General features: G+C 39.8%; 1 protein-coding gene across 1 annotated transcript; it reads right to left on the reverse strand.

The window, feature by feature from the left end:
• Nucleotides 1-2,591: 2,591 nt before the first annotated feature.
• On the reverse strand, nt 2,592-9,525 carry LOC143298336 (soma ferritin-like). Its single transcript, XM_076611192.1, has 4 exons — nt 9,282-9,525; nt 7,586-7,732; nt 6,600-6,725; nt 2,592-3,226 (listed from the first exon to the last, which is right to left on the reverse strand). Exons 1-4 carry the CDS (start codon nt 9,384-9,386, stop codon nt 3,086-3,088), a joined length of 519 nt encoding a protein of 172 aa, XP_076467307.1. The 5' UTR covers nt 9,387-9,525; the 3' UTR covers nt 2,592-3,085.
• Between the last annotated feature and the right edge of the window lie 8,578 nt (nt 9,526-18,103).

Here is an 18,103-nt window from a genome sequence, read left to right on the forward strand (position 1 = left end):
GATAGCTATGAAACAACTGCTTAAAACAATTTATATTTGGTGAAGGGAGGGGTGGGGTGGGGTGGGAGGGGAGTACCATGAAACATAAACTCCGTGTAAACTTTTTTTTTTTTTTTTTTTTTTTCAAATAAGCTTGGAGAGTGCCAGGCTGTCAATATCATCTAAGCAAGCATTCATGATGGTTCTTCCCCCAATTCTAAACCTGTGCTGATTCGTCATGCTGCTTTCCAGATAAATGTTGAACAGTGTTGGAGAAAGAAAGCTGCCCTGACAAACTCCATCTGAAGTGTGGGATCGGGACCAGTTTTCAATTGTACAATGCGAGTACCTCACTGGTCGCTTTGAAACTGGATGGTGTTGGCAAGCTTTTGCTTTGTTTATTCATATCATTGTGGGGTGTAGTGCCTACTGCCAAACTCTGAGACTGAGAAAGGAGAAAAATGAAAACACAGAACAGATAGAAAAAAAAATAATAAAATTAACAATCAGTAGATAGAGGCCTACAGAATCACAAGAACAGACAGCCAAGTGATAAGAAAAAAAAAGAAGTCATAAAAAAAAAAGAAAAAAAGTGGAGGCACAAACAGAGAAACAGACTTTTGCACACACACACACACACAGAGTAAATGTAGCGACAGCTGGCCTACACTAATTAAGAACCACACAAAGATCTGCCAGTCACGCACTTTGTACCACAAGATTCAGTTGTGCGCAGATGCAGATGCTGTCTTTGATAAACAGCTGATAGCATTTTATGGTGGCTGCTGTATGTACCATCATTCACAATACTGATGGTAGGTCTCAAAATGTTGTGAAATGGGTACCAGGTGTGTTCTGGCGGATTGGGAGAATGGAGGGCAAGGGGTGGGGTGGGGGACACAGGAGTCAAGAGGTTTAACTTTCGCTGGCTATCCGTGGGTCGTACACGACCCAGAAGGGTACAAAAACGCCAATTCTTAATATTTTTCTACGAAATTTCAGAAATGCTTCCTTCAGCTAAAAGGCCAACTTTTGCCAAAATATGAAAAAAATTCATTTGTTAAAAATTAAAGGTGGAATTTTAACTACACACGGATGCTTGTGTGGGTCGTGAATGACCCATGCTTTTTAAAGAGGAAAAAACGTGGTCACCCCTCGAAAGCTCATGTGGGTCATTCACAACCCATACCTTTTTAATGATTTCTGGCTTAATTTGCAATTAGTGAAGGAAAATAAATAAGTTTTACTTTCAATAGCCTCACAACCCCACTACTCTCCCACTATGTGTTTGTGCGAGTCTGTGTGTGCATGTGCGAGCGCATGCGTGTGTAATCAGTTGTTACGGTATGTTTTCCTTTTCTATATTTTGTTATAAGCTTTGGAGAAATATACAAGTTTTCTCTTTTTAAAGTATGGGTCATGCACGACCCACACAAGCTTTGGAGGAATATACAGGTTTTTGTCTCTAAAAGGCATGGGTCGTGGACGACCCACATGAGCTTGTGTGTGTAGTCAAAAGCGACAGCAGTATGGGTCATGGACGACCCACATAAGCTTCCATGTGTAGTCAAAAGCGACAGCCAGCGAAGGTTAAAAGAAATTTGTTCCAAGTCTGTTCTCTTCTTCCATTTCTTTTGCACTGTAATACTATCATGCTTTGTTTCATGCTTCCCACAAAATTTTCAATCACATGAATGGTTTTCTACTTCCCAGATTCTTGTTCTGCTGGCCTTCTTATCAAACTTAACATGTCTTTCCTGATCAAGCTACAGCAGTTCTGAAATATTTTTCACAACTTCTTTACATGTTTGTCAAAATTTCTTTATACAAGTTGTATCATGTCTACCTCCTCCATACTTTCTTCTTTAAGTGTGCTGATCTGGGTGTGCACATCATTACATGCACTGAAAGTCATACTTATTATTAGGAGTAACTTCTTGCAAATGTATGATTTTTAACAGACTTTCTGCAATTAGCCAGCCATGATGTGTGAGAAAGAACAGGAAGGGGAGAGACTATGGTCCTGGTTTTTTTTCTGTTTTTTTTTTTTCTTTTACTAATTCTTCTGTACAGTAACCGATATTTATGTAGTTCAGTTCCATGAAAAATCCATTCAATTCACCCAAGCCCAACATATAACATATGCCAATTATGCTACTTATAGTGGAGACATTCAAGTATGTAAACACTATGCCTGGCAGGAATCTTTGTTGCGTTTTTGTGAAACGGAGGTTGAGCCAAGGAAAAATCTCAGCACTCATGCAGCACTGTGAATCATGGAATTCAAGGAAACACACATAATACTTTTACACAAAATCACACCAAAAAGTAAACACAGAAAATTGTATGATTTTGTTTTATTCTTTTAGTAGCCATCAGTGTAAAACATTTAGTTTAAAGAAAATACAGAACATAAGAAAAATTTAAAGTATAAGAAATATTTTCTGTTTATTCAGATCTCCAGAGTAATACAAGTAGATAAGAAAACTTTTTTTTTTTTTAATCAAACCATGACATATTTGTTCTAATAAGAAATACTGAACCAGTCGTTCATGAAAACAGCAATGCTAGGAATGATGAAAACTGATGCTGTGTGCAATGCTGTTCTGAAATTTGAACTGAAAAGTGATTGGCACTAACAGCATCCTCTTTTTGAACCATGACATTCTCAGAGTTAAGACAATTGATCCTCAAAACCTGCTAATTAGAATCCTGAGCTGGATGAACAAAAACAGATTTCTTTTTTTTTTCTTTTTTTTTTTTATATACACCTATTTGGCCTTGAATCTATCCAAACACTTCACAAAATATTCTATGTGAGATTCAGAAATTTGTACTTCAATTGTTCAAAAACAACAAAAAAGTTGCCTTTTTCCAGAGCGCACATTAATGACAAAATTAGATTAAAAAAAACAACAACAAAAAAACGAACCGAGAGACAAATGGAAAGAAAGAAAGAAGAAAAAAAAAAAGCACTGAAAGTTCACAAAAATAAGCCCCTCAGGCTGAACAGAACAATTCAACACCCGAGTGATGGCATGGACTTTAAACCAACAGCACACACAGAGGTGGTGGTGGTGGTGGTGGTGGTAGTGCCTGGTGATCTCTACTCCTGCAGGCTCTCCTTGTCGTACATGTACTCTCCCAGACCGGGCCCCACACGCTTCAGGTTGGTGATGTGGTCGCCGATTTCCTTGATGGAGCGCACCTGTTCCTGCAGGTAGTTGCCCTCCAGGAAGTCAGTCATCTGTGTGGAAGACGAAACAGAGGGTGTGGTGCTGTTTACTTTCTTTTAATGTGTAGCCTAGCATTTCTAGAAACAAAGCATGTGAACAGTGATGACACTATGTGGTGCTATTATATATAATACGTCATTTATAGAACACCTCTTTCTTTGGGGTGCTATCATATGCATAATTTATAGAACACCCCTGTCTTTCTTTGGGTTTGGAAAAAGTGTATGAGCATGCATGTGTTATTTGCAAAGTCTTTATAGTTTCTGTATGACAGCGCATTTGTGAAACAGTGTGAAGTCTTTGTCTTTACTCTTCCTCCATACCTCAAAAAGGGGTGAAAGGAAAAAAAGTAATTGTAATTAACAATGCTAGTTGAAGTCTCACTTTATTCTTCCTTTCCATCTTTGTTAGAGTTGAATGGACACAAATATTGTTATCTCCCTTGGAATATGCATTTCACAACAGTGCATGTATTACATAATCAAAATGGAAAAACAAACAGAATAATTAATTAAGAGAAAACAGGATCCCATTTTTCATCATCTGCTCAAAACCTTTGTGAAAGCACACAAATAATACACCTAAAAACTTATGTTAAAAAGATGGCTGGAAATTACTGTTAAGTTTGGTCTATAAGCCGCGACTTTTTACCCCAGCTTCAACCTCTGCGGCTTATACAATGATGCGGTTTATTTGCGGATTTTAATGATCTGGGGAGTGTCACGTTCTTGTCTATTCTTTGCTGCCCTTCAACTCGCCAAAATCATGATTTCTGTCCATGAATTTTTGGATGAGCTTCAGGACAGTGTGCTAACTGTTCAGGTTTTATAAATCAAATCCGCACACATTAAAGCCTTCAGATCAGCATTCAGTTCTACTCTGCTCAAGCGTACACCCTCATCATGCCGAAAACGCGACGTTATGCCTATGATGCAGCCTTCAAATTGAAGGCGATCTACCTAGCAGACGACAGTGCAAGTGATGAACCAGCAGTGACCTCCACCTTCATGTTCATGAAGTGAAAGTGAGGCTGAAGTCAGTGACAAGATGGCAGAGGAAGTTGTGCTGGTTCTCTTCAACTCAGACACTGAAGACGAAGATTTTAGTGGATTCAGTGAGCAGGATGACGTTGAATAAATGTGACTATCCCTAAATTATGGATCTTGTTTTCGTTGTGTTTATTTATTATTTTTTGTGGCACTAGCAGTATTTTTGCTTGCTTTTCTTTGTGTTGTTCCCACTTGTGTTTATTTCATAACCTACAGTATTGACAGCTTTTCTGTTGTATCAGTATGTGTTCCGGTACCGGAAATAAGTGCGGCTTATAAACCGGTGCTGCTTATGTATGTATAAAGTTTTTTTGTTTTTTTTTTTTTCCAAAATTTAGTGTGTGCGGCTTATATACCAGTGCGCTCAATAGACCAAACTTTACGGTAATCAATTTCATTTTTTGATAACATCAAACATTCCTGAAATGGAATGGAGCCGAACTGCTTTGTGACCAAATTATATCACTTTTGATATGTACTTTCCAGCTAGTACCAACAGGATTTGTTATAACTCAGCCTTTTCCAAACCCTTAATAAATAACCTGCTTGTGATTTTTCAACAATCTTTCTTGAATAACCAGTCACAGGAAAAAAAAAAGTATCATTACCAAATGGAAACTGATTTCTCAACAATCATAATAAGCTTTAAAAAAAAAAAAAAAAAAAAAAAAAAAAAAAAAAAAAAAAAAGAAAAAAATAAAAAAAAAAAAAAGCTGAGATCTATCCAGTATCTCACCATCTACGATTAACCCTTTCGCTGCCAGGAAAATAAGATTTAAGTGAAATCTATTTGCCAGGGTTTTTCCCCAAAAAACAGGTATAAATTTTCAAAAAATTCTGTTGTCTTTGTTATTGGAGAAAGACCCATAAAAGTATATATTTTCTGAAAGGGAAATGAATAAAGAATACAAAACACATGATGTTTTCCCATTTTATATATTTTAAGTGACATGCTGTTGTTTTGAAATCAGTGTTTTGTTTTTTGTCACATTTTCAACTTGTTCATTACAAACATTAGTCAGGTAATTTGCACTAAAATATTTTCTGGACAAATGGATATCTGCACACACAAAATCACACTAGAACCACCACAATATAAAAAAAAACTGAAAAAGAAATAGATGCATTGTGACTTCTGCAAGTGATAATATGAATGTGAGGCCACGCCCCCTCAGTCTCCACCCCCTCCTCTTCACCCCTCTCACACGGTCACTTCATCCAGTTCTCATAAACTGCGTTGGCCGAGTGCCAAGAAAATAGCTCATACTGTGTCCTGCTAAAAATTCGGTGACCTGTCGTCTGCTAGAGTTGAACAGCTGGCATCACTGACTGATAGTCGTATGTTGGCCACTCTCTTGATTGTTCCCTTTATTTTCTATCAAATTGTCCTATAAATGTTCACCACCGTCTTATCCTTCGAATTTATGCTCCAATTCTTTCTGAGCATCAGCTAAAGAAAGTAATCTTGGTTGATTTAGTTCGCCACGATTGCATGTCTTGAGCATGGAGTCAGTCCGACATTTTGTTGAGCGAGGGAGGAGAGGAGCCAGGCAAAGACTGCCGCCAAATAAAGGACTGCCTTATGACGCAGATGGTGTTTCTAGCTATGAATAGAATCTAGAAAGATTCCCCAAGCTAAAGCTACCAGGATTTTTGTCAAGGAACTGAATGCAAAGCAGGGAAAATGATTCCCCAAGCTAAAGCTACCAGGATTTTTGTCAAGGAATTTTTGCCAAGCAGGGAAAAGTCAGAATATTTCGATGAGTTATCTCATCATTGTGGCAGCAAAGAGTACATGCTTTCCATGATGAGTTATCTTGTCATATAGGCAGCCTAGGGGTTAAATCAATATGACATTGCAGAGAAACTCAAGCTAGCCAATACAGCAAAATTTGGCCCTCACAACTGCACAGAAAGCAGCCCCACAGAAAGGGGAAAACATTAGGCTTGTGCAACTAGAGACTGCCTTGTCAGAATCAAATGAGGTGGACTTCTAATCCAGTATTCCTCAGTGATCAGAATTTAAGACCCCATTTCATCATGGTGTTGTGTCCTTGGAAAAGGCATCTGACTTGTAATTTTCCTCACTCCATTCAGGTGTGGATGGTTAACTTGTGATGGAAATGTTAAAAAAGCGAGAAAAAGTGGGCCTCAGCCTTCCTCCTATGCCTGGCCAAAGACAGTGGATATTGAAAATTCACTGCAAAGATGGCTGGCCCTAGTTTTGGGGGCCAGAGACAACAGTGGATATTGAATTCACTGCAAGACTGCCCCCCTCTTTTTTGTATTATGTTCTCGTTTTGATTTTTGAATTTCCATAACCTGTGCAACCTACCTGAGCATCGTTGTGACCGTTGGCCACCTCGTGGAGGTCCAGCAGCGACTGGTTGACGCTCTTCTCCAGGGCCAGAGCCACCTGCATGGCGTCCAGACCGGTGCCCCACTCATCCCTGTCAGGTTTCTGTCACAACAGCAAGAAGAAGAATAACCATAATTTTTGGACTTCTGTTTTTTTTTTTTAATCATGTTTGTAAACCAGCTGATAGCAGAAGCAACCTACGTTCCAAGAAACATTTTTTATTTTCATTTTTTATTCAACTTATGTTTAATTAATCTAATTATTACAGTGATTTACTTATGCAGTGTCTAGCAGGTCAAATTCCTGAACTGTGCAAAATACTAAATTCTGCTGAAGCATGGACTCAAAAGAAGCTGCTGCTAGTAGCCTTCCTTTCATATATTATCAGTAGTAACATTTGTAACTTTACCTGGTAACTGGGATTCTGCCCTACAAAAACCGTCATGCACGTACAATATTACACGTCTGTGTGTGTGTGTGTGTCTGCATGTATCACTAGATGTGACTGAAAATGGATTGAATAAAACAGGAAGTGAATTATGAGCACCCAATGGCTGTCAGTCTGATACCTGCTACCAGGAAAGCAGCCTGCTGTACACGTGTTAATAAAACATTAAGCTCAGTGAGTTAGTCTCTAAGGACAGGCATTTTGTTACGTCTGTAAGTATCGGTATCAAAGATGTCAAAAGCTTAGTCTCTGATCAAGGGCAGGCACTATACAAGTATCCATATAAATCATATCTATCTCTAAAATAACTATCTTTTTGACAGTTTATTTTATTTGTTACAGTATCCATGTAAATCATATCTATCTCTAAAATAACTTAATCATTTTGATAGCTAACTCCTTTTTTTTCTTTTTTTTAACAAAATTATTTCATCAATAAATTTATCAATTTACCAATAAAAGTTATTCCAACCACAAGTTTCGGCGCCAGGATAACAATTATTTCCCCACACACCTTGATGTCTTGCAGGACAATGCGACCACCACGCATGTTCTGGAATTGCATCAGCTTTTCAGCATGCTCCCGTTCTTCCTCCGATGCCTTGCGGAAGTATTTGCAGAATCCTGGCAGAGCCACATCATCACGGTCAAAGTAGAATGCCTGGAACAGCAAAAGGTTATGGTTCACAATGAAACTATTTGCTGTTATGGTTCACAATGAAACTATTTCCGAACTGAAGAAAAATGCCACAATTTACTAGTCAGCTTGTGCGATTATAAATGTGTGCCTGAACAAAATCAATTAGCAAAATGTAAGTGTGTTATACAACACCTAACCATATGAAACAACATAAAATTGAGTAGGAGGACTATACCTTATGTATGTGTACCAGAGGTAAAGTGAAAGGAGAGCGAGATATCACTGTATTTCGCTTTATGTTTTTGAATATGTACACTGTGTATTCCATTGTGTCCACATGGTCATGTGTGATGCTCAACTCTTCAACTGCCGAAGTTTCAATGTGAAAAACACTTCCCAGTGCTCAGTATTTTAATTTTTTTTTTTTTTTTTTGTGTGTTTTTTACTCAACGTTCTCAGTCACACGATTCCATTTGTGTCAAAACAACACAGTGGACTTATTCACTTCAAAACTCAGTCATGGGAGGACGCCAAAAGGCTACTTTCTATTGCTTTGGAAAGTTTGCTGCAGCTGTCAAGCTATGTTACAATCTTTCACATGGAACCCTCAATGTCGACTAAAGTCATCTATGGCTGTGAACTGTCTGGTCCACAGTAGTCACCAAATGTGGCAATGCAGTTAAATATTATGCTTTTTTCTTTTCTTTTTCTTTTTTTTTTTTTTTGTATCAAATAGACATTTATTAAATGATCTGTCAAATCATTTAATTTCAAAACCAGTCTTAATCAAAGAGAAAGAAAGACCATTGTGATAGTCAAGTTACTGAATCATAATGGATGACTGTGTATATTTCATTTGTCATTTTGTGACTTGGACCATGCTGGAGTAAGAACAATGTTATTTCAAAAATGAAAAGGAAAGCTGAGTCATTGTCATGAATATGAATGATGATGATGTGTGGGAGGCGGGGGGATAATTTGGTTAAGAACTCAAGAAGTTTCTTTCTTGCTCAAAAACAGGAAATCCATAAAAGCTCAGCTGTCCTGATCACTGAACTGCTTTTCAACTATGTAAAACTCACTAACAGTATGACTGGGAAAGTCGGTCACTGTCTTGGCAAAATACCAAATCTGCCCATGCAGTCACGTGTCTGCACACACGACTTATCCCGACCTTCAACTTGTTGAGAAAAATCAATAGCCAACTCCATGCATTAAAAACTGTATTGACGAGATTACGTGCCTCATATTTCATAAATCATCAGCGTACTACACTCACAATCATGCTTTAAAACTGTAGAAATGAATAGTCAATACAGATGAAAATTGAAGCCCTACCAGAAATGGCCGACGGAAGCTGATTTATCGTGACCTATCAAAATATGGAGACACTTTTTTCGCTAAATACTCCAACCAAAAATGTCTAGTCCAACAGGTTCTGGCAGTTCACTAAACATGTGGGCACTTTACTTATAATTTAGACGTTGACGGTAGTTGACTGTCTGGCAGCAACCTGTTTCACAAGCAGATCAAACTTGTCCTTGAAAAAAAAACAAAATGGTCCACTCACCATGGACTGGTAGCAATAGCTGGCATGCAGCTCCATGTTGATCTGTCGGTTGATGCCAGCTTCACACTCGGCATGGTAGTTCTGACGGCACTGACTGACAGCCATTTTTGTCAAAATTCAATGGGAATTACAGACAAATCTTGGCGTAAGAAATAATAACAAGAAAGAGTGTAAATATGGAGACGACTGTGTGTATCTGCCCGTACGTTCCCTGACGCAGCAAAGCAAACACAGCGATGCGCGCCTGGGTGCGCCAACAGCTTATATAGAGTCGATGACGTCACTGCGCAATGTCAAGGCTGGTTGAGGTACTGTAAAGGATACGGCATAAATATTTTTCTGTCAAGTCATTCAATCAATGAATCAGCATATCCGGCTTGTGAGCCAGGCCTTCAGTTATAATCATGGTTCAGTTTCCTGCGTTGCATTTAAAGAGGTTTGATATATCTGCCATACAATCATACATATATGTGATAATAACATATACTTGACACTCACTCTCCAGAAATCTGCCCTGGGTACTTTACAAAACATTTTCGTTTTCATTAAAAAAAACAACAACATCATGCAGTGTTACGTACACACACCAAAATGTGACTAACACACACACACATACACACACACACACACACACACACACACACACACACACACACACACACACACATACTGCCCGCATGCATATTAAATAATGTACATACATTCATTCAACATGCATATGTACATAGCTCTTTTTTTTCTTGTGTGTGTGTGTGTGTGTGTGTGTGTGCGTGTGCCAGTGCCGTTGTGTGTGTGTGTGTGTGTGTGTGTGTGTGTGTGTGTGTGTGTGTGTGTGTGTGTGTGTGTGTGTGTGTGTGTGTGTGTGTGTGTGTGTGTGTGTGTGTGTGTGTGTGTGTGTGTGTGTGTGTGTGTGTGTGTGCCCAGTATCGCATTTACTTCACGTTAAATCTATGCCACTGGCGTCATTCAGTCGACGAATAAACATTCTCTCTCTCTATACACACACACACACACACACACACACACACACACACACACACACACACACTGACACACACACACACACACACACACACACACACACACACACACACACACAGACTATGACATACACACACACTGACGGTTTCAGAGAATTGAAATATCCAACTTGCGCTCACACTTTTTGCAGTTTAATTACTGATGGGCAACTGAAGTAGTAATTGTCCTTTTTGTGATGACACTCCGGAAACCTAAATGCATTTTCTTTTGGTATGCCCTAAGCCGGTACTGTTTTCTGCGTTCCCAGTTTATTCCTGCTAAATTTCACAAACATCCAAATGCTTTTAAGATGTCCATGTTGTTATCACGTCTTGTGCGAGTGATATAATGAGTGTCAGTATATGCACATTTGTATTCAAGGCGTTTTCATTACGAGCAAATGCTCTAGAATCGTTATCGATGCCCATAGTGTAGTTCAATGATCATTGTCCTAATAATCATTCTGTTAATTCTGTTTGTCCTATTCAGTAAAACATATCGACTTCGACTTGACACATTCACACACATACTGACACCGTGGCAACTCATGACATCTTGGTGGCATGGTATATCGTTTTGCCTTCCCCTTTCCGGACCTCAGTGGTGATTATATGATGTCGTGTCAAAGTCCGATTCAGCGTCACTGACCAGATGAACTGGAGAGGCGGGATCGACTTTGTGCATGGTCAAAGTACTCGTGCACTCCAGCACTGAGTGAGTGCGCCGAGGCTGCACGTGACTGATGGCACGCAAACAGGATGCGGGAGAGAGAGGGAGAGAGGGGGGGGGGGAGGGGGGGGGGGGAGAATGAGACACTGAGACAGACAGACACTGAGACACAGAGAGACACAGAGAGACAGAAACAGAGTCAGAGACGAGAGAGAGAGAGAGAGAGAGAGAGAGAGAGAGAGAGAGATACACCGACACAGACACAGACAGACACACTGACAGACAGCCTGAGACACCAGCACTGAAATATTGAGAGAGGGAGAATGCGAAATGTTTTATTCAGTTTTGGCCAACTTGAGGCTCATTATCGAAGGGGGCAATCATACAGTAATAACTCGAGGAGAGAGACGAGAGAGAACCGAGATAGCGGAGACAGACAAACAGACAGACAGAGACAGAGAGAGAGAGAGCGGAGAGGCAAGCAGACAGCCGACAGACAGACGGAGACACTGACTGACAGAGAGAGAGAGAGAGAGAGAGAGAGAGAGAGAGAGAGAGAGAGAGAGAGAGAGAGAGAGAGAGGAAGAACAAACGAACTAACGAACATTTTTATTCAATAAAGGCCGTGGCCCCTCATGAAGGGGATGCAGTGAACACAAATTGTAACATTTCAGAACAATGTACAATAGAAAACATTTCACTAAAAATCTAGCAATCCACATGCACACACAAAAAGCACAATTAAATACATATCAAACTGAGGATTATGAATGCCTTATACAGGTAGGTATACACAGCGAACTGTTTTACAATGCTTTCGTTTGTTGGTGACATTAGCAAGGAACGTCGAAACAGAGATGGATGTCAATGATATTTTTGTGGAACTAACTGTTGTCTAAGTTCATTCAACTTGAAAGCAGGGCAACGAATCACGAAATTAAGTTCATTTTCTTCTGCACATCTGCAACAAGGGACAAATAAAACCGTGATCATTCAATTTACTATAACGATAGCAATAAAGAGGGAGATTGGAAATACCAAATCATTGATATAATATATTTCAAATGCCTATCCATATTCATTGACAGATAAATCGGAACTGAATGCATGGAGATGAACTGCTTATAAAACCCAAATCGATCGCTATCTTTCAAAAGGATTGGCAAAAGAATTGTATAATTATCTATACAGTCGAAGGCTTTCTTCAGTAAAATCTATGAAAGCTACATACAATTTACGATTTAAAATTAAATTGTTTTTGAACGAAAGTCATTATGGTAAACATATGATCCACAGTAGAGTAACCCCGTCAAAATCCTGCTTGGTATTCACCTGTGATGTTATTGTCTTCTACCCATTCTTGCAATCTATGATTAATGATACACTGTAAAGTTTACTAATATCGCAAAGAGAAATACCTCTATGATTACTGGGATTATTCACATCGCCTTTTTTTTGTAAAGAGGTAAAACAGCAGACTCGGTCCAGTTCTCGGGACAGACACCACTGTTAAATAAACAATTAAAAACATTACCAAAAATTTCATAATTGATTCTGTTTTACTTTTACTATCATACTTTAACAATTCACCGTCTGCTCATGCAGCTTTACGACTTTTTATTTTTTTCGTATAGCAAAACATTACTTCGTCTGTTGAAATCGGGCGATTTAATTAATCTTCATCTTCCTCTTCCCCCTGCGCCCACTGAAATATAGTGTCAGAATCAACATCTTTTGAAAGAAGAGTCTTAAAGTGTTCAAACCAAATATCCTCACTAATAATGTTAACAGGCTGTTTCGTTTTAATGAAATAATATACAAATTTTGGAGAGAGAGACAGACAGACAGACAGACAGAGACAGTCTTGACAGACAGGCAGACAGGCAGACAGACAGACAGACAGAGACAGAGATAGACAGAATTGAACTGAACTGAACTGATTTTTTTCTGAAGGTAACAGAGAAAGCAGGGCATCAAATATTTATTTGTTTCATCCAGCCCTCAAGAAGGAAAGAAAAATAGGGAAAAATAGAAAAGGGGAAAAAATAGAGAGAGACTCGGTGTGTGTGTGTGTGTGTGTGTGTGTGTGTGTGTGTGTGTGTGTGTGTGTGTGTGTGTGTGTGCCAGTGCCCGGCGGTGTGCCAGTATGCCGTGTGTGTGTGTGTGTGTGTGTGTGTGTGTGTGTGTGTGCAGTGTGTGTGTACTGATGTGTGTGTGTGTGTATGTGTGTGTGTGTGTGTGTGTGTGTGTGTGTGTGCAGTGTGTGTGTACTGATGTGTGTGTGTGTGTATGTGTGTGTGTGTGTGTGTGTGTGTGTGTGTGCAGTGTGTGTGTGTGTGTGTGTGTGTGTGTGTGTGTATGTGTGTGTGTGTGTTTTTGTGCAGTGTGTGTGTGTGTGTATGTGTGTGTGTGTATGTGTGTGTGTGTGTGTGTGTGTGTGTGTGTGTGTGTGTGTGTGTGTGTAGTATGCACGCCGGCGTGTGTGGCAGTGGTGGGTGTGTACAAGTTCGTTTCATCTTCTTCACTGCAGTCTTCTTCTGCGTTCGTGGGCTGCCAAACCCACATCAGTTCACTCGCACTGTACACGAGCGGTGTGCTTTTGCGTGTATGACTGTTTTTACCCCACCATAAGGCAGCCATACTCCGTTTTCAGGGGTGTGCATGCTGGGTAAATTCAGTCTTGCTTCCATAACCCACCGCCGAACGCTGACATGGATTACAGGATCTTTAACGTATGTATTTGATCTCAGTCTGCTTGCGTACTATATACACGAAGGGGGTTCAGGCACTAGCGGGTCTGCACACAATCAGTATGTTGACATGGCCGCCGGAGATCCCGGCGGAAAAATCTCCACCCTCAGTTTACCCGGCCACCAGGCGCCGTCACCGAGATTAGAAACCCAGGACCCTCAGACTGAAAGTCCAACGCTTTGACCACTCGGCTATTGCGCCCGTCAAATCATACAGGTTCGTTTAAATAGCACACCCACGGTTTTATTCAGTCTTATTTATTTCAGTAATTGAGTCGACATGTGGACACCGAGGACAGGTTCGTCTCAATCTATCTTTGTGTCTTTGTCACTGTCTCTCTGTCTCAGTCTCTATCTCTGTCTATCTGTCTCGATCTCTAGTACCTCCCCGTTTTTACTGAGCAGATGTGGTGTAGCGTACCATGGGTATACACTGACGCTTTGACGTCTCATTGAAACCGGCTAAACTGTACACTGACATTGTTAATTCTTCAGTCGTTTCCCCTGACCCACACCTCCCGCATGGGAAGACACATGACTGAACACTGAAGAACTTGAATGAATATACAATACACCGCAGGCGTAGAAACATGAACTAATGAACTAACAAATTGACTCTCTCACTGACTCACTGACTCACTAACTAACGACCCGATCGACTAACTAACTAACTAACTAACTAATTTACTGGCTGACTGACTGACTGTCAGATGCATGGTCGACGAATCGTGACTACATTTATACGGTAAACAAAACATTGACTAAACAATACAATACGAAACTAAAACTGCTGAACAATTCTGATTTGCACATCAATAATTAATTCATGGCGGTGCGTATCAATCAATCAATCAATCAATAAATCAATCAATCAAATAGACAAGTTATGTTGGATGAAATAGCGACAACTATCTGTCACTACCGTGATGGTGAACAATGAGAATAATTATGCCGATCATTGTTCCACCAAGGGAGATAAACACCATTGTAGACTGTTTACAACAATCGTTTAACTTACCTCCCTTCTCATACGAAATTATTTTCATCACTGACGTCGGATTCGGTCAGTTCTGAGGTGAGAACATTCTTCCTTTTATCCCCTTCACTTTGCATTGACTATTGTACTACAGGTGTTCCACTCCACTTACGGTTACAATTCAGTACCATCCAAGATCAAATGGCGAATGAAAGGTGTTAAAAAGTTCAGTTGACAGACGGAGGCCGCATCTTACATCCAGTTAAAATCAAACCTGGTTCTGTGACGTGCCACGGGTCAGTACAGCATGATCCAGAAAAATGGAAACTATATAACAGGATAAAGGTGAAGGTCCTAACATGTGATAATAATAATAATGATTATAACACACACACACACACACACACACACACACTAGTATATATATATATATATATATATATATATATATTATATCATAGATTGACATAAGTTAACAGCTGGGCAAACAGCAAAGTGAGAACTGTCTTATCAATGGTTTCTCTGCTGCAATGGGATATCTTTTACAGCTTAGTGTTTTGTTTTTGTGACGGCCGGACAAGGACTCTCAATCTAGGAGGCAAGATTAATTAAACTGGCTCTTAGTGCTGCAGCCGTGAGGGCTAGTTGGCCTTTGGGAACCATCCCAACGCCGACTGTCCTAAAACCCTCTTGGACGAGAGAGTGGAGAGGTAACTTGGGCAAGACAACCTCCACTATAATATATATATATATATATATATATATATATATATATACATGTGTGTGTGTGTGTGTGTGTGTGTGTGTGTGTGTACATACATACTCAAAATTTGTACATGTAAAGAGACTGACATATCATTGGTCAAAGTTCATGGTCACAACATAGGAAATAAATAATAAAGGGGGAAAAAAGTGGAAATGCGATGAAATTTAGGAAGTTCACTCACTTTTCGATTAACACAGAACACTGCAGTGGTTGGTTTCAGCCAGATACTAAATTTAGAGATCAAAATGTCAATGTCACATCAATGCTGGTTATTTCGTCATATTATGATCTGCGTCATAGTGTCGGGATTTTTTGCTAGTTTGATTTTTCTCGTGATTCGCCTCTCTTGTGCTTTAATTTTTCTTTTTCTTTTTTTTTTTTTTTTTTTTTTTTTGAATACCAGTTATGGTGTAGCCTAGAAATGAGTGTGTGGAGGAGGGGGGTAGAGGAGGTGCAGGGTAATGTGTGTGTGTGTGTGTGTGTGTTGGGGCTCATGTACGTTTATGTGTATTTGACTGTGCTTTCATATCTGTGAAACTGCATGTTTGGTACATATCTGTTATGCATATGTGGGTGTATGTGTGAATGTGTGTCTCCATGTTTTACATTTATTTGCTTGTTTATCATCATTGTTGTCTTTTTTCTTTTTCTTTTTTTAATTTGACTGCATCACGTTTTTGCGCCTTATACATATTATTATTATTAGTAGTAGTTCTTCTTTTTATGTATTTATCTATTATTTATTCACCGTTTTCAGTTTTTTTTAAAATTTTTGTGGGTTTTTTTCCCCTCAAGGCCCGACTAAGCGCGTTGGGTTGCGCTGCTGGTCAGGCATCTGCTTGGCGGATGTGGTGTAGCGTATATGGATTTGTTCGAACGCAGTGACGCCTCCTTGAGCTACTGAAACTGAAACTGAAACTGTGTAAGCGTGTATGGAAACGAAGGCAGGTATTGATGCATTCTTGAAACTGAAACTGTCACTGAAACTCAAGCGAAACAGTTGTTGAGATAGGAAGGTATCTAACAGGAAGAAAATCAGCTCATCTGAAATGGAGTTGTTCCAAGAACAGCCACGCTACGAGTGTGTGTTGGATTGCATCAGTGTGTGTGTGTGTGAGTGTGTGTGTGTGTGTGTGTGTGTGTGTGTGTGTGTGTGTGTGTGTGTGTGTGTGTTTGTTTGTTAGTGTGTGTGTGTGTGTGTGTGTGTGTGTGTGTGTGTGTGTGTGTGTTTCAACGAAAAAAAACAATCAAAACACACACACACACACACACACACACACACACACACACACACACACACACACACACACACACACACACACACAAAACAACAACAACAACAAAAACCCACCACAAAGAAAATGGTAGAAAAAAAAAAACCCAGACATTAAACAACTATAACAAAATTAATGTTGTATTTGACTGCGCATCAAACTTTATGCAATAGCATACAACGTCTTGAAATTGTCAAATATGCATTCAAGTCAACTTTCCGAAAACTCTGGTAAAACCGATTTCAAAGTCTGACATTCAAATACTATGTGTTTGCTGGAGATAAGTTCATAGTATATGCATTGTACTTCTTCTTCGTCTTCTCTCTTTCTTTTTTATTTTATTCTATTACGTTAATTTTTTTTATATACTGAATCCAGTCACAAAGGCGTTCAGCAGCATCCTGTTCGATAATGTATGACTCTAGCCTTAGTCTGATTATCAAACTACTGTATGTAACGGATTGATTGACTTACAGTTTTCAGTTTATAAACATCTATTGTATTATGTATTTGTATTTATTTTTATCACAACAGATTCCTCTTTGTGAAATTCGGGCTGCTGTCCCCAGGGAGAGCGTGTCGCTACACTACAGCGCCACCCATTTTTTTGTTTGTATTTTTTCCTGCGTGCAATTTTATTTGCTTTTCCTATCGAAGTGGATTTTTTCTACAAAATGTTGCCAGGAACAACCCTTTTGTTTCCGTGGGATCTTTTATGCGTGGTAAGTGCATGCTGCACACGGGACCTCGGTTTATCGTCTCACCCGAATGACTAGCGTCCAGACCAGCACTCAAAGTCTAGTGGAGTGGGAGAAAATAATTATCGGCGGCTGAGCCGTGATTCGAAGCGCGCTCAGATTCTCTCGCTTCCTAGGGGGACGCGTTACCTCTAGGCTATCACTCCACACAAAACGTAACCATTTTGGTGGAATATTGATATCCATGATGCTTGCTTCAGTACTAGGTAGCCCTCATGCACAGACAGAGGCTAGTTTCTGTGGTTCCTTGTTCGTTCTTTGCACCGGCGGGGTAAAAACGGTCATGCACGTAAAAGCCCACTCGTGTGCATACGAGTGAACGTGGGAGTTGCAGCCCACGAACGCAGAAGAGGAAGAAGTTCTTTGCACCTTATCTTGCAGCTCTGTCAACCCATTCATTTTTAAAAGTGACGGGCGCAAAATGGCCAAAGCGTTTGGGCTTTCAATCTGAGGTTCCGGGGCTCGAATCTCGGTGACGGCGCCTGGTGGGTAAATGGTGGAGATATTTTTCCGATCCCCCAGGTCAACAATTACTATGTGCAGACCTGCTAGTGCCTGAACCCACTTCGTGTGTATACGCAAGCAGAAGATAAAATAAGCATTTTAAAG

Source organism: Babylonia areolata, chromosome 23, assembly GCF_041734735.1.
Source record: "Babylonia areolata isolate BAREFJ2019XMU chromosome 23, ASM4173473v1, whole genome shotgun sequence".
NCBI lineage: Eukaryota > Metazoa > Mollusca > Gastropoda > Neogastropoda > Buccinidae > Babylonia > Babylonia areolata.

Bases quoted from the DNA above. Each gene is read 5' to 3' on its own strand.
- LOC143298336 (XM_076611192.1), bottom strand. From the start codon at position 9,386: ATGGCTGTCAGTCAGTGCCGTCAGAACTACCATGCCGAGTGTGAAGCT. The intron at 6,726-7,585 runs GTGTGTGGGGAA...CTGTTGTGACAG, and splicing joins TTGTCCTGCAAGACATCAAG to AAACCTGACAGGGATGAGTG. The intron at 3,227-6,599 runs GTAGGTTGCACA...TCTTCCACACAG, and splicing joins ACGGTCACAACGATGCTCAG to ATGACTGACTTCCTGGAGGG.